The sequence below is a fragment of the Ahaetulla prasina genome, chromosome 16, assembly GCF_028640845.1.
Source record: "Ahaetulla prasina isolate Xishuangbanna chromosome 16, ASM2864084v1, whole genome shotgun sequence".
In the NCBI taxonomy this organism is placed as follows: domain Eukaryota; kingdom Metazoa; phylum Chordata; class Lepidosauria; order Squamata; family Colubridae; genus Ahaetulla; species Ahaetulla prasina.
In genome coordinates, this window is record NC_080554.1 from 13682514 (window position 1) to 13696386 (window position 13873).

At 54.6% G+C, this 13873-nt stretch overlaps 1 protein-coding gene across 5 annotated transcripts in view; it reads left to right on the forward strand.

Moving 5' to 3' along the window:
* VAV2 (vav guanine nucleotide exchange factor 2) overlaps window positions 1-13873 on the forward strand; it is a 138742-nt gene that overhangs the window by 14182 nt on the left and 110687 nt on the right. For all 5 annotated transcript variants that reach the window (XR_009152310.1, XM_058159449.1, XM_058159452.1 and 2 more), the window contains exon 2: window positions 4764-4880. Coding sequence is in view for 4 of the 5 variants with exons in the window: in XM_058159449.1 (XP_058015432.1) it covers window positions 4764-4880 (117 nt within the window). In the remaining variant the exon portion in view is untranslated. The remainder of the gene's footprint in view (window positions 1-4763; window positions 4881-13873) is intronic.

Genomic DNA, 13873 nt, shown 5'->3' on the forward strand with positions numbered 1-13873 from the left:
AAATCCAGAGCAACTTGTGCTTTGGGCTTCTGGCCATGGTCTTTCCCCTCTCTGAGGATTTGGACATGGGAGCTGTGCCTGGCCCATGGGCCCTGCCTTCTGCCCTCCCTTACTTGGCACATGGGCTCTGCCTCTGCTTCCCGGATGCTGTGAAGCTCCTTGCAGCTGCTCTGTGGGGTTTGCGCACATCTGGCTCCTGACTGACCCCCAAAAGCAGATCTTCCGGATCTCCGACTGGTGTGCAGAGCAACTAAGCTTGCGCTGCTTTTCTGAGTTGGGCCCCGGAGCAGAATCTCACGCAGAGGCGCTGTAGGCACCCTCTTCACTGACAGGGCAGCCGCCCCAGCTCACCATCCGTGCCCCCAGGCCACGTTTCTTTCCGGTCATCAACTGGGAGGCTTTGGGCAATGCCTGCTGGGGCATTCCTAAGTTTGAGGGAGCGGGGCTGGCCCGGGGACTGCCTGGCACATTGGGCAGCAAGGCTGAGGCTCCATCAACCGGGAGCAAGTCCAGCTGCTGGAGACTTTGGGATGAGGGTTGAATGGCACAGGACCGGGTTATATACGGGACCACCTGCAGCCACCGACAGCCTCCCACCGACCTGTGTGCTCGCACAGGGAGGGCCTCCTCAGGGTGCCGTCAGCCAAACAATGTCGGCTGGCGACCCCCAGGGGGAGAGCCTTCTCTGTGGGGGCTCCTGCCCTCTGGAATGAGCTTCCTCTGGGGTTGCGATTACTCCCCGACCTCCGGACCTTCCGACGCGAACTCAAGACCTTTCTGTTTTACCGTGCAGGGCTGGCCTGATACATTATGGTTTTAAATTGGGGTTTTTATCATTTTTATTATAGTTTTTTAAATGGGGTTTGCCAATTTGAATAAGATTTTTAAAATGTTTTTTAATTCTATTTATGATTGTGTTTTATGTTGGCTGTGAACTGCCCCGAGTCCTTCGGGAGAAGGGCGGTATAAAAATCAAATCAATAAATCAAATAAATCAAATAAATGGCTGACCTGCCTCCCCCAGGAGAGAGGAGGGGAGGGCAGAGTCCTTTCTGACTCAAATTGGGCAGCTGGAGATTCGGTGCAGAGTCAGACTTTTGTGCTCTTGACTCCTCTGTGCAGTTTATGCATTAACAGAGTTGAGTTACTAAGAAACGGGGGTGGGTGCAGGGAAAGTGCCTGCTGGGGAGTCACACAAATTCCAGAGGAGTTTCCTCAGAAAATACTTTGTCTCTCTGTGTGTGTAACTGGGACTCTGCTTTCTCTCTTCACTAAGCATCGGGGCTTCAGAGGGCGGCTTGTAGGAAAAAGCCTCCAACCCAAAGTGCTGATTTTGGAGGGAAAGTTTTGCGCCATTTTCGTGGCTGGCTGTTGTGTCTTGCCTGCCCTCAGAGCAGCCGGGGCCTTCTTACCTGCTCCCGAACACGGAGGAATGTATGCCTCCCGGCCCCAGTCCTGGCTCCATGCCCACACAAACTGCAGAAGAAGGAGAATCTCCCGGTCCCAGCCCTGACTCCATGCCCAGGCAAACGGAGCAGCTAGACCCCTCCCCCTCCTCCACAGCAGGTGAGCCTGAGGAGGGTTTACTCCCAACAACAGCTGATTGGAGTGACCCTCGCATCAGAAGATTGGAGAGGCGGAGGCAACAGAAGGAAGGGAGGGGCAGGCCTTAATGAGTGCTGAGTCATGGAGCCACACCCCATGGCCTATATAAAGGATCTGCTTTCTGGCAGTCTCTGAGTCAGGCAAAAGTCGAACTTATCTTGCTGAAGTCACTTTCTGGTCTCCTGCCTGCTCTGAGGACTTTGCTAGGACTTTGGGCAGAGCTGCAGAGGCAAGCCTGATTCGGATTTCCCTGACCCAGCCGGCAGCGGAGGAGTGGGACACGACACTGGCCCTCAAAGCCTGGCTCAGGTCTTTGTGCTGAATTTACTTCAGATTCTTTCCCTTGAGCAAAGAGTCCCAGGATCCGTCTCCTGGCTGGGATGAACTGGGAGAGGGGCCGGGCGGGTCAGCTCCTGCCGGCATAAGTCCTGGCTTTTCCAGAAGCCATTGTGTCTTTCCTAGGGCACTGAAGGAGGGACAGGCCCAAGGACAGCCTGCTGGCTTCCTGCCTAGGGCAGGACTAGAACTCTGGTCCTCCCAGTTTCTAACCTGATAAATTTACAAATGATTGAATGAATTTTTCATTTCCAAGAATGTCTCTTGGTCCTGCTTAGGACCTCTGGGAGAGAAAGAAAGCGAGGCAGCAGTCGGGGGTGTTTGTGTGTGTGTGTGTGTGTGTGAGAGAGAGAGAGAGAGAGAAGGGGCAGTGGGAGCAAAGATACTGGCTCAATTTCTGGAATTGGGTGCCTTGAGTAGCTGGCTCACCACCTTGTTGCCAGGAGGCTTCCCCTCCCCCATGACCTGCCATAATCCTGCTATGGTTCAATTATGGGGAGTTCCATAATCGACTAACAAGGTGTCTGTAGCTACCCATTAGTGAAAACTTAAGAGGTCTGCTGGTATGTTTTCATGTTCGCTTTTGGGAAGAAAACTCATGCTTGGCACCACCCTTGTCCGGCTAGCTATGGCCTCCCGTTGGCAGAAGCTTTGGGGGTGAGTGGGTGGGCAGAGGAAGGCAGCCCGAGTGGCCGCCCTCCTTTGCCAGGGTATTGGCAGGCTCAGGAGGAGCCCCCAGTGGGGCTGCCTTGCAAGAGGAGGGAGGGTCTCCCTGCCCAGCTTTCTTCACAGACGCCTGCGTCATAGCAGAGCAGCACCCCATCAGTGGCCGGGGAGGGGGGCGGCGCTGATCCCCTGGCGGAAGAGCTCTCCTTATCAATGGAGATGGAAGCAAAATCTAATTCCTCTCACTGGGATTTAATTTATTTTCTGCCCAGCCTGATAAGAGAAGATCTGTCTCCCCCAATCGCCTCTCTTCCGGGCCAAACATGCTCCAGGCCTCCCTCCAGGGCTTTCCGCCCCTTTCCTCCTGCTATCGTGCTGCAGTTGTGTCGGTCATAAAGGGTGGGGCAGAAGGAACAGCCTCCTAAGGGCCTGACCAGGAGGTGGGTCACTGGCCAGGCTGCCCCCAGCCCCACTATCTTCAGGGCTGCTTTGTGTGAGTCCAGCTTTGCAAAGGAAGGGAAAAGTGGAAGGAAGGTCCTTAGGAAAGGGGGGGCTGCCCTCAGCTTTGGGGAAGGGCCAGCGGAGCGAGGAGGGGTGGGAGATGGGCAGGCTCTCCCAGGTTTAGGAAACAGAATTTCAGCTTTTCAGCTTTTTCCTTTTTTGTGAGCGAAATGTTCAGAGCCTTTTGCTCACCCGCTGCAGAGAACAGCCTGTCTCTGTCTTTTTTGGGGTTGGGGGAGGCTCTCTTCTGGGTGGGGCGGCTTCCAATGTGCAGAGGCCCCTCCGAGTGCGGCCCCCTCTGTCCTCTCCTGCAAGGAAAAGGAGCCATTCAGAGGAGAAACGCAGAGCAAGACCAAGAGGCAATGGGGTGGGGTGGGAGGCCTGTCTCTGGTGCCTTTGAGCGAAGGGGAGTATCATCTGGGGCTCCACCCTTTACTTTGTCCCCCTACCCCCACAGCTGCAGCAGCAATTCCTTTAATACCCCCTCAACACACCCAAGCGCCCCCAAGAGAAGCATTTTTCTTTAGCTCAGTGACTTCTTGGCTCTGCTTGCAGCAAGATAAGCAGCGGCCCAGCCCTGCCTCGTAGCCAGAAAGGGCTCAAGGGAGGGTCCTTCGGCATCTATCACCACCTCTCCAAGCCTGCAGCTTCCCAGGACAGACAGACAGACAGACAGACAGACAGACAGACAGACAGGGCTTCAGCAGTGACCAGACGGGCAGAGACCATGCTGGTGGCCTGGGAGTAGCCCCCAGGGGGGTCTTCCCAATTCTGAACCGGAGCTCTGAGGAGAACTCAGTCCTTGCTCTCCCCACTGCCCCTCCTCATTCTGTGTTTGGAGAGCAGGAACTGAAGACCCTCCCAGGGTCCAGAGAGCAGTAAAGGCCTGGGAAGAAAGCCCCCTCCCACCCCTCTCTGCAGCTGTAGGCGGGGAAGTGAAGGAGGCTCATTTAACTCTGTGCAGAACTGCCCCCTCCTGCCCAGCCCCAGCGGGATCCTGCTTGAATTGGAGGCTGGCAGTGCCTTGTCCAGGGGCATCAGAGCTTCACCGGCGTCTCTGCCCTACCAAATTCAACATTGCAGTTAAAAAAAATGCAAAAAAATCTAGCTCCTGGTTTTTTTTAACAACCTTGTTTAATAATCCCTTTGCAGGGTTGCCTCTTCTGCCTCCACCAAAGGCTAAGAAGCGGCTAGTCCTCAGGACACACGGGGATTTGAGCAGAATGGTGTGTGTGTGCTTGTGTGCACATGCAAAAGTGGAGTGGTTAATGGGGAGGTTGGAGCTCCCTCTGGTGCATCTGGCAAGACCACAAAGCCCTCGACTCCCAGCACCTTGGCCACCAGGTCTGAGCAAGAGGGGGCTGGGGCAGGGGTCTCTCCGGCTTCCTTGGGAACAATCTTTGGCTCTCCTTTTGGCACCGAACCTGTTGAAGACCAGCCTGTCGAGCCGTGTGAACCCAGGATTAAGGGTGTTGTGTGTCTTCCATGCCTGAGAGACTGCTCCCCCTCATCCCCCCACCCTCGCTTGGATTTAGCGTTTGGGATTAGACCACGGGGGAGGGGGGAGTGAACTGTGCGGAGGGAGTGGGGGGGTTCTCATTTCAGACCCCTCCCCATTGTGGGAAAGGTTCTTAAGGGCTCCCCTTCTCTTGCAGTTCCTTTGCCTGAAGAACATCCGGACATTCCTCAGAGTCTGCCATGACAAGTTCGGCCTCCGGAACAGCGAGCTCTTCGACCCCTTCGACCTCTTTGACGTGCGGGACTTCGGAAAAGTAAGTGGGGTTTTGTGGGGGGGGGAAGTTTGAAGTGGGTTTTTTCCAGTTTCTGAAGCCCCCCCAGAGGAAAATGCCTCTGAAGAGGGGCTCGAGATACAAGGAGAAGCACCTTGGCAACTGCCCAGAAGACCTCTGAGGTCTTGGCAGCCCCTTCCAGGTACAGCCGCTGTACAACTGTTTATGCAGCCCTTGGCAGCACTGGCCCCAAGCAGGCCTTGGGGGGCCTCACGCAGAGCAGAAGCCTCCTCCTCCCCCGCTGCTGATGCTTGGACGGGGGTCTGGCTGAAGCCTCCGTGTCCTGCGAGAGGCTGCTGGGCAGATGCATCTGGTGGTGCTTGGAGAGACCCTGTTAACACAGAAGGTTGAAGCTGTTGTGTTGCCTCCACCCTTCAAGACAAAATAACAGAAAACTGCATTGTTGAATGAATGGAATTCATTTTGTAATTCATACAGTAGAACAGCTGCCGTTATTCTACCCGTTGAGAAGGCTGGACGTCTTTAGTGCTGCCTAAGCCATTGCAAAAGTAGCTTTTTCATTAAGGACCTTCCAGAAACCACAACGCTGTTGCGTATGGGAGAAATCTTTTGTGGTGGAGGGGAAGGTTGAAACGAAATGCAGCTGCGTGGAAAGATCGCGTGTTCCCTCTCTGCCAGTTGAGCTCCCCATTTCAGTGTGCAGCATTTTGACCCAAGCTCTCACTCTCCCCAACGGCAGTGGTGACATTATAGCTGGTGCATTGCAGGCTTTTTAATTTCTCAGGGGGGCCGTAAATGTAAATATATACACTGCGCCAGGCTCCTTAAGAGGGGGGCTAGAGAGGAAAAGAAGCTCGGTCTGAGTTTTCTTGTTGGGAAACCCGAATTGGGAGGCGTTTTTGCTGAGTCCACCCTCGCCTCTCTTCTGCCTGACTCCATGTCGGAACTTGCCCGGAGTCGTTTCAGAGGAAAGCAGATGGGTGCAATCCGGCAATTGCAAGCGATACGTGGAGAAGCTCACGTGGACTCGGGAGGAGGATTCAGGGGTTCCCTGGCTGGCTGCAGAGCGTTCGGGCTGTGTGGCTGAGGCTTTGCTGCTTCCAGCTCTGTAATAATGCTTGAAATGCTTTCTCTTTATATTTTATCTCTTGATTTCTAAGTGCCGGAGATGCAGAGATTGAGTTCCCTGAACCACAAACCCACCATTTCACGTGAGCCGGGCTGAGCATGTTGCGCAGTACAAAGTCCCTCTGTCCCCGAAATGCTTTAAAAAAACCAGAGAATTATATTTATTTTCATTCGCTGCATGCCTGGACCAGAGAGTATATATATTTTCACGGAAATGTAGGTCTGGGTGTGGGCGATGGTATGGCTGTCATAACTCCTCAGAAATCAGAGAGTTCAGTAAGCAAGAAATCGCATCTCAGTTTGTAGGTCTTAAGTCGTTGTGCAGCTGCCTGCAGTTTTCCAAGGCTGCACACATTTGGTGAGTCTGCTTGAGCCTGGCACAGCTCCCAGTGGCTCTGCTGAATGGGGTCCCTGTCTGCCCATGGAGTTCCTGGCCTCCTCTCAGGCAAACACTGCTGCGCCATCAGCTGGAACTCAGTGTCAAGTACTCCACGGGGTGGGGGGGGGGGGAAGGCACATTTAGCAGCTGATCTGGGATTTGGGGCTGGGAGGTTGGGTAAAAGCCACCTCCAAATTTCCAACGAGTGAACAGACGGGAGTCCCAAGTGTAGCCAGGAGTAAAAGTGCCTTTATCTGCCAGGTGGAGAGCATCCAAAAAGGACCAGGTCAGTTCCTGCCAATGCGGGAAAAAAGAACTTGGGCAGCCACAGAGGCCCTGATTCCTTTGCAGAGAAAATGTTCTCTGAGGTTTGTGCCTTGTGCAGCTGCACCAGGCTAGGGTGGGCGAGAGCGCCTCCTCCCTTGATACGGAAGACTCCTGTTGGCCACATCTAGCGCACTTTCATTCACCGGCCTCCATTTTGACGTTAATGACTGGGATAGACTTGTTTTGAATTAGAAAGGGGACGAGGCTTCTTCACTCCTATGGCCAGTTGCTTTCTTTAGAAGTGAGAGTTCCTGGAAATGAAAGGAGGTCGTATCCCAAAGTTGGTGAAATATGATGGACTACATTTGAAAACATGAGACTGGATGATATATTATTTCCCACAGCAAAGGGAAGCAGAAATGGTTAAACTGATTTTTTTATCCAAATAAGAGATTGTATTTAATTTTGTCTATTTTGAAATTGCTTCCGGATTTTGTGTTTGCAATGAGAGAGAAAAAAAGTGAAACTTTGATTCTCTAGACAGGCTTATTGTATTGAAATGGCTTGTAACTGTTGTGTAAAAGCAAAAAGTTGTGGTTGTATTGTTGTGCTAAATTATGTGCTAAAGAGAGTCAGAAGTTGGTGCTTTCTTCTTTTTTCTCCCGCTAACTATACCCCCTCTTTTTCTCTCCCACTCTTCCTTTCCATTTCCCTCCCTTTTTTCCCCATTGTATTTTATATTTCAATAAACTAATACAAGACAAAGAAAATTAAATGAGGTCAGGCAGAGACTAATTCTATTGAATTTCTCTACCACCTGAAGCTGCTCTGGGGGGGTCTCTTGCAGAGGACCCCCAACCCTGATTAAGTCCTGACACAAGGTCCTACTCGGAGGGGCCTCTGGCTGGGGAATCCTTCCTGGCCCACCTTGACCAGCTTTGCTTTTCTTGACCCTGAGTCTGTGGAGACTCCCAGTCATCCATGATTGTCACCACTGTTTCCTTCAGAGTCCGGTTGCCTCCTGGCCTCTGGGGGAGGGGGCTGGGGGTGCGAGACCCTGTGCTATGGTGGTCAGGGTGGTCCTCCTTATAGGCAGGGCTGGTGGGGAAGAGTTCAGGCCGGAGACTCGGCTGTGGGGGCAGCCCCAGGTGCTGCCCTTTTCCTGCTCCCGTCATAGTGAAGCTTCTGGGGGAAACTATCTGCTGACATGGGGTGAGACGTCATCAGGCCCTGAGGGTGGCCATTGTTGTGCCTCTGTCCATCCAGGCTCCTTCCCAGCATCTGCCCTGGTGCTGTGGCGGCTGTGGTGGCTGTGGCTGTGGGATCCTCCTGGAGTCCCGGACTTTCCATCTTTACTCCTGGGTGGGTGGAGAGCCTCCCTCCAGACACAACGGGGCTCTATCGGGTCCCTTGCGCTTTCAGCTCCTGCTTGAAGAGCTTGGCATGAATCCATCAGGGCGCCAGTCGCTACCATTCACACCACCCTCCTCTGTTGGAGTAAAATTGCAGTGGGGAGGAGGAGGAGGAGTGGGGCCTTAGGGCTAGAGAGGCCTTCCCTTGGGCTGGGGCTGAAATCGAGCCCTCACTGAGGGGCTGCTCTGGGAATCCCCTGTGCAAGGACTCCTTTTGCAGCCCTGAGGAATCTCCCAGGCTACAAATACTGCGACCTCCTCCCACTCCTCCCCATGGAAGCCTTGCCTGGCCTGGGGCGAAACATCTGCAGGGCCGGGACACGGCTGAACCAGAGACAGACCCACTGAGGCTCTCCGAGGCAGACCTCCGCTCTTGCACAGTTGAGCAAGCAGGGAGTCTGAGCTGAGTCATGCTTCTCTAAGGGGGATTTTGTGCATCTGAAAATGGAAACATCTGCTCGGAGGCTGAGGCACCTGCTGGTGGTCGGCTTGGCCAAATTTGGCTGCTCAAAATGGAGGCAGAAAGACAAGCCTCCCTCCCTCCCTCCCTGTGTTCTCTTTCTCTTAATACCACTCTATAAAGCCTTAGGAAGGCCACACCTAGAATACTGCATCCAGTTTTGGTCACCACGCTATAAAAAAAGAGGTTGAGACTCTAGAAAGAGTGCAGAGAAGAGCAACCAAGTCTTCCAATATTTGAGGGGCTGCCACAGTGAGGAGGGGGTCAAGCTATTTTCCAAGGCACCCGAAGGCCAGACACGAAATAATGGATGGAAACTGAAGAAGGAGAGATTCAACCTAGAAATAAAGACAAATTTTCTGACAGTGAGAATCATCAACCGATGGAACAGAAGTTGCCTTCAGAAGTTGTGGGAGCTTCATCCCTGGAGGCTTTGAAGGGGAGACCGGGCTGCCAGCTGTCAGAAGTGGTGTAGGGTCTCCTGCTTCGGGGTGGGGTGGGGTGGAATAGATGACCTACAAGGTCCCTTCCTACTCTGTTATTCTGTTAATCTTTCAAGGCCATGAGATAATAATTTAATACCTCAAGACTGTAATATTTGCCAGACAATGTCAGTTGCTGCCCTCCTGCTGGCCAAGCTGCATTGACGAAGGAAAGGCCGAAAGCCGAGGCCTTTTCAGCCTTGAGAGACAGGGAGATCCTCAGGCCGCCTGGCACAACTGTCGGTCTGCCATCTCCAGCCCAAAGTCTGGGCCAAGACAGGCAGGCGGGGGAAGCAAGGGGGCTGGTGGGAGGCCAGAGCAAAGGCTGCGTGTGTGTGTGTGTGTGTGTGTGTGTGTGTGTGGGTGGGTGGGTGCAGCCGTGGCACGTGGAGGGCTTTGGGGTCTGCAGCCTCACCAGTCCGGAGGAGCTGACCGAATGGCTTTGTGAAGGTGGGGCAGCTGTGTCCTCCCCTGCAGGATGGCTGGTGGCTGAAGTCCTGGGCCAGGAGCCTTGGACCGGGCAGGGTCTCTGTCTTTGCTCCCCTTGAGTGGCATTTCTTCTTTGTCTGCAGTGAAGCAATTCTCTAGCAGCTTCTGGGAATCTTCTGCTGAGGTCTGCAGGCAGGTTCTCACAGGCAGAAGAAAGAAAGAAAAAAAGAAAGAAAAAAAGAAGTGTGTGTGTGTGTGTTACATCTGGGCTGCCCCAAAGCTGGACCCAAAGGTAGAACTGCCATTCGTGCAAGAGAACTGGAAGGATGAGGAGACTCTGGGCCCCTCAGCAGAAAAAGCCCAAGATCCGGGGACTGGCCCAGCCACCACTGGCTGCTGGCAGAATTGTTGGTCTGTTTATTGGTTGGGGAGGGTGGGCGCATGGCTTCTGCTGCCACCTTGTATTTATCTGCCCAGCCTTGATTTTTCCCCTTGGCAAAGGCTCAGCTAGGCTCAGGGCCAGGAGGGCCTGTGAAGAGGCGAGGTTGTGTGGCTGTTCCCTTCCCCTAATCTCTTGGGGGGGGGGCCTTGGGGGTTCAGGTTGGATGCCTTGGAGGAAGGCTAGTCCTTCCAGAGAGGTCCTGCAAAGCAGAGGTAGAAAATTGGATTTGGGGGTGGGGGTGGGGCTGCATTTCTCTCAGCACAGCTGCTGTGGTGGACCTGGGGGCAACTGTCCCACAATGCCTCCCTACCCACCCCGGTCTATGGAAGAGCTGTCTGGTGCCTTGGGCCGTCTGAGCAGTTGAGGGTCTGCTTCTCTCACTGGGGCGGTTGGGGAGAAGGGCAGCTGTCCAGAGACTGTGGCGTCCCAGGCATTCTTTAATTGCAGCTGGGTTCTCACAACATCCTTGAGAGGTAGGCCAGGTGGAGGGAGGGCCATGCAGTTTCCAGCTGAGTGAATCTCTGAGCCAGGGCGGCCACCAGTTTGTGGCCCACCTTCATCCAGGCATTCACTCTGACAGTCGGGAAGAGAGAGAGAGCGCCAGACTGGCTGTGGATGATTGTCTGGATGAACCTTTCCCTGAGCGGTCCTGGAATTCCTCAGTGTGGCTAGCCAGCGCAGCAGTGACTGGCATGGTCAGGCAGGCCTTTCGGTCATGGAGACTCCCGGAGTTAAATTGCTATTTTGTTGCCCTGAAAGGGAATATTTGAAGACTGAATGTGTGGTTTCCCTTGGGTACTTTTATTCTTTTCTTTCTTTCTTTCTTGTCTCTCAGCTCCCTTTTAAATGCACTTCCACTCCAGCGGCTGAGGGCTCGACTAATTTTATGGCTTTGCGTATAATCTTTTTCTGCAGGAGGGTCTCTGGGAGAATTAAGACCACGAGAGTCTAGCCATTTCCTTCTTTAATGCTGTTTCTGTGGAAGGTCTGCAGGATGACCCGATGCCACTCTAAGAGGAGGGTGCAGCAGAAAATTTCAGGAGTCACAGATTAAACAATGGAGGCTTGGAGGCTCCTGGTGGGGGGGGGGCAGTTGGCATCCAGTGGCTGGAAGCCATGTTCCCAGGTGGAGGGGGAGGGCTCCCGGGTGGTAGTGGAGGGGCTGGCATGCTGCCAATGGCATGCTGAGTCTCAGGTGCCGCAGCAACAGAGCCTGGCGCCTGGAGTGTGCCAGGGCAGGACTGGGGCAGGTGCAGCCTGACTTTCTCTGGTCCATTTTTCAGCAGAGAAACATCCGGAACGATCTCGCTCTGGCTGGTGCAATCTGTGGTTGTTGAGGGAGCCCCCCCCCCCCCCCCAGCAGCTCCAGCATTCAGGAAGCCACCAGGATGGGGGGCGGTCAGGGGGGAAGGCCGGAGAGGCAGGTAAATGAAACCATGGCAAGCCAGCTTCCATCTGGCTGGTTTTTTTAAACATGCTCCTCGATTTAAAACAATGGACTTTTGCAAACTGATTTTTAGATTCCATTCCCCATCTCCATTTCGCAACGTTTTGCCTCCCGTAGCTGTTGAGAGGCCTTCCCCTTTCACTCCTTTGCTATTTGGGCTGGTTCTGCAGGGTCCGCAATAGATCCCAGAAGCCCAGCGTTGACTTCAAAGCAGATCCTCCTCAGGAGGACAAATGGGGCAGGGGGAGAACCTGCCCTGGAGGGCTCTGCAGCTCTCGGCAGAACTGGACCGGAGCAGTTCTCAGCTTCCCCCCCCCCCAAAAAAAAGCCTAAGACCAGCTGTGAGTTAAAGAAGGAAGTTGGTGGTGCATTTCATTCCTTCTTGTGGAATCTTGGGGGTGGAGGAGAGCATTAGGTGTGTTTCTCATGCCTCCTGGAGTCTTTAAAATCTCCCCTCTTAAAATGGGCCAAGCTGAGAAGGGGGAGAGAGGGGTCCCTGCCTCGCTCAGCCTGGCAAGATGGAAGTTGCTGGGAAGGTGGGAGTGAGCTTGGAGGGGGGTGGGAATCCTGAGGTTCCCCTCTGGGTAGTCTCAGCTCCAGAGGGACCACCAAGAAAGACTTTGGGGCTTCTCTGAGCTCCTTTGGGGACCCCCCTGGTCTGTGCTTCTTGCTCATGGACTGTCAGAAGTAGATATAGTGTAGCTCTTTTGCTATCCTCCCTGCCAACCCCCACCCCTCACCCCAATTCCACTGCTCTGTTCAAGAAGGTGGGCCCCAGGAAGGGCCCAGAGAAGTAGAGGATGGGCCTGAAGGGACAGCGGGCATTTTCCTTGCAGGGCTCCTGAGTGATCTTGGGGGACTTGGGGGGGCCTGCAAGTGGGAGGGGGGCATCTCCTGCATCTCTGAACTCTTTCCTTCCCCAGCCAAAGGCTCTTGGCTGTCGCTCGTCCTAGTCACTCTCTCACTAGTAAGCTTCTCCTGACCGCAAGGCCTTCACACCCCCATGCGTTGCAACTGCCTGGGGCTCAGCTCTGCCCTCCATTCTGCTGAATGCCTCCCCAAAGCCCAGAGGGATGACCCACCGGTGGGGGGATGAGGATGCTGCACAGACGCGACTGCAGCTGGATTGGGCATTGGCAAAGATGCCTGGCAGAGGCTCCCTCGGGCTTGTCTGACGAGCCAGGCCTTCACCTGTGCAGTGTCTCCGGCTTGTGGGCGGTTCCTGATCCGCCACCGGTGGGTCATCTCTCTGGACTTTGGGGAGCCCTGTGCAGTTGCCTTGTGTGGGTGTGAAGGCGCTCTTCCCTGACACACAAAGTGGCACACCCACTCCGGGTGCAGCTGAACTACTTGAAATGGTGCCTGCCAAGTTCAAGATTGTCCAGGACACCTGCCTGATGGCACGGAACACCTCGCCTCCCCCCCAAACAAGCCCGCCCCCCCAGGAACTACCGACATCCTTTGTTGCTGCTTCCAGGTGAAACCATTCCCAGCAAGCCCTGTGACATCTGGGACCCTCGATAGCCGAAGCCCTCCTCCCCACCTCCAAAGCCTTCCCTGAAAAAGGACGGAGGGAGTTTGGGTGGCTGCACAAAGGACTGTGAGGTGCTTCCTCTGCATTAAACAGGGAAGGCCTTCCTCTCCAGCCCGTCTTGATTTTTCTCGGCTTGGGAGCATCTCTGGGAGCTGAGCCAGGCTGACATGGTTGGACAGGAGAAGAAGCAGGGAGGCCTAATGACCCTGGCCAGGAGGAAGCCCAACCTCCGGTGACTTCATTTCTTCACAATTCTTCATCCATTCAGGAGAAAGAAAGTGGGCCTCTCCTCAGGGACTCCAGCCTCTTCCAGGATGTGTGTCCGCTTCTGCTAACCCTAGAGAATGGGGTAGAGCAGTGGGGCCCAAACTTTTGGGCACCAGGGTTCCGTGCAGAGAGGTTTTCCCGCGGACCGGAGGGGGCTGGTTTCCATGCTGCCTGCATCCCACAGAGGGAGCTTCGCTTGTTTGCATGGCCCCGTTTCTGGCATGCCACGGCCTGGTGCCCTGGACTGGGGGGTGGAGTAGAGGACCAAAGCCCCCCCTACTTTGGCACTTCCTGTGTGAAAGCCCCACCCGGAGCTCTCCTGCAGGGGGTTGTTGCCAAAATACAGCCGATGCCTCCCCCACACACACACACTACAGAGGCGGCCATGCCATTGTTCTCTCTGAACAGCCCCTCTGTTTATACAACAGGAGGGTCACATTGGTGGCAGGCAGAGCTTGTATCCATCAAATTTGAGAGCAGCCAGCTGGCCAGGTTCTCCACCAGGCTCTCTCTGGAGCTGCAGAGGACTGCCCCCCACTTCCCACAGCTTCCCGCAGGGAGATGCAGCTTCCCCTGCATTTTCCAGCTAGAGAGAGAGAGAGAGAATAGATGAGGGGTCTGCAAAAGGAGCCTGAGGAGAGGGAGGGGCTGCTGTGCAACACACCCTCCATTGCTTCTGGCTTCGCCCACCCTCTGATTCCTCAAGCAGGCCCTCCTTTTCTGTTTCTCCGTGGGGGCGACTGGCAGCCGTTGGCATGAATGCAGGG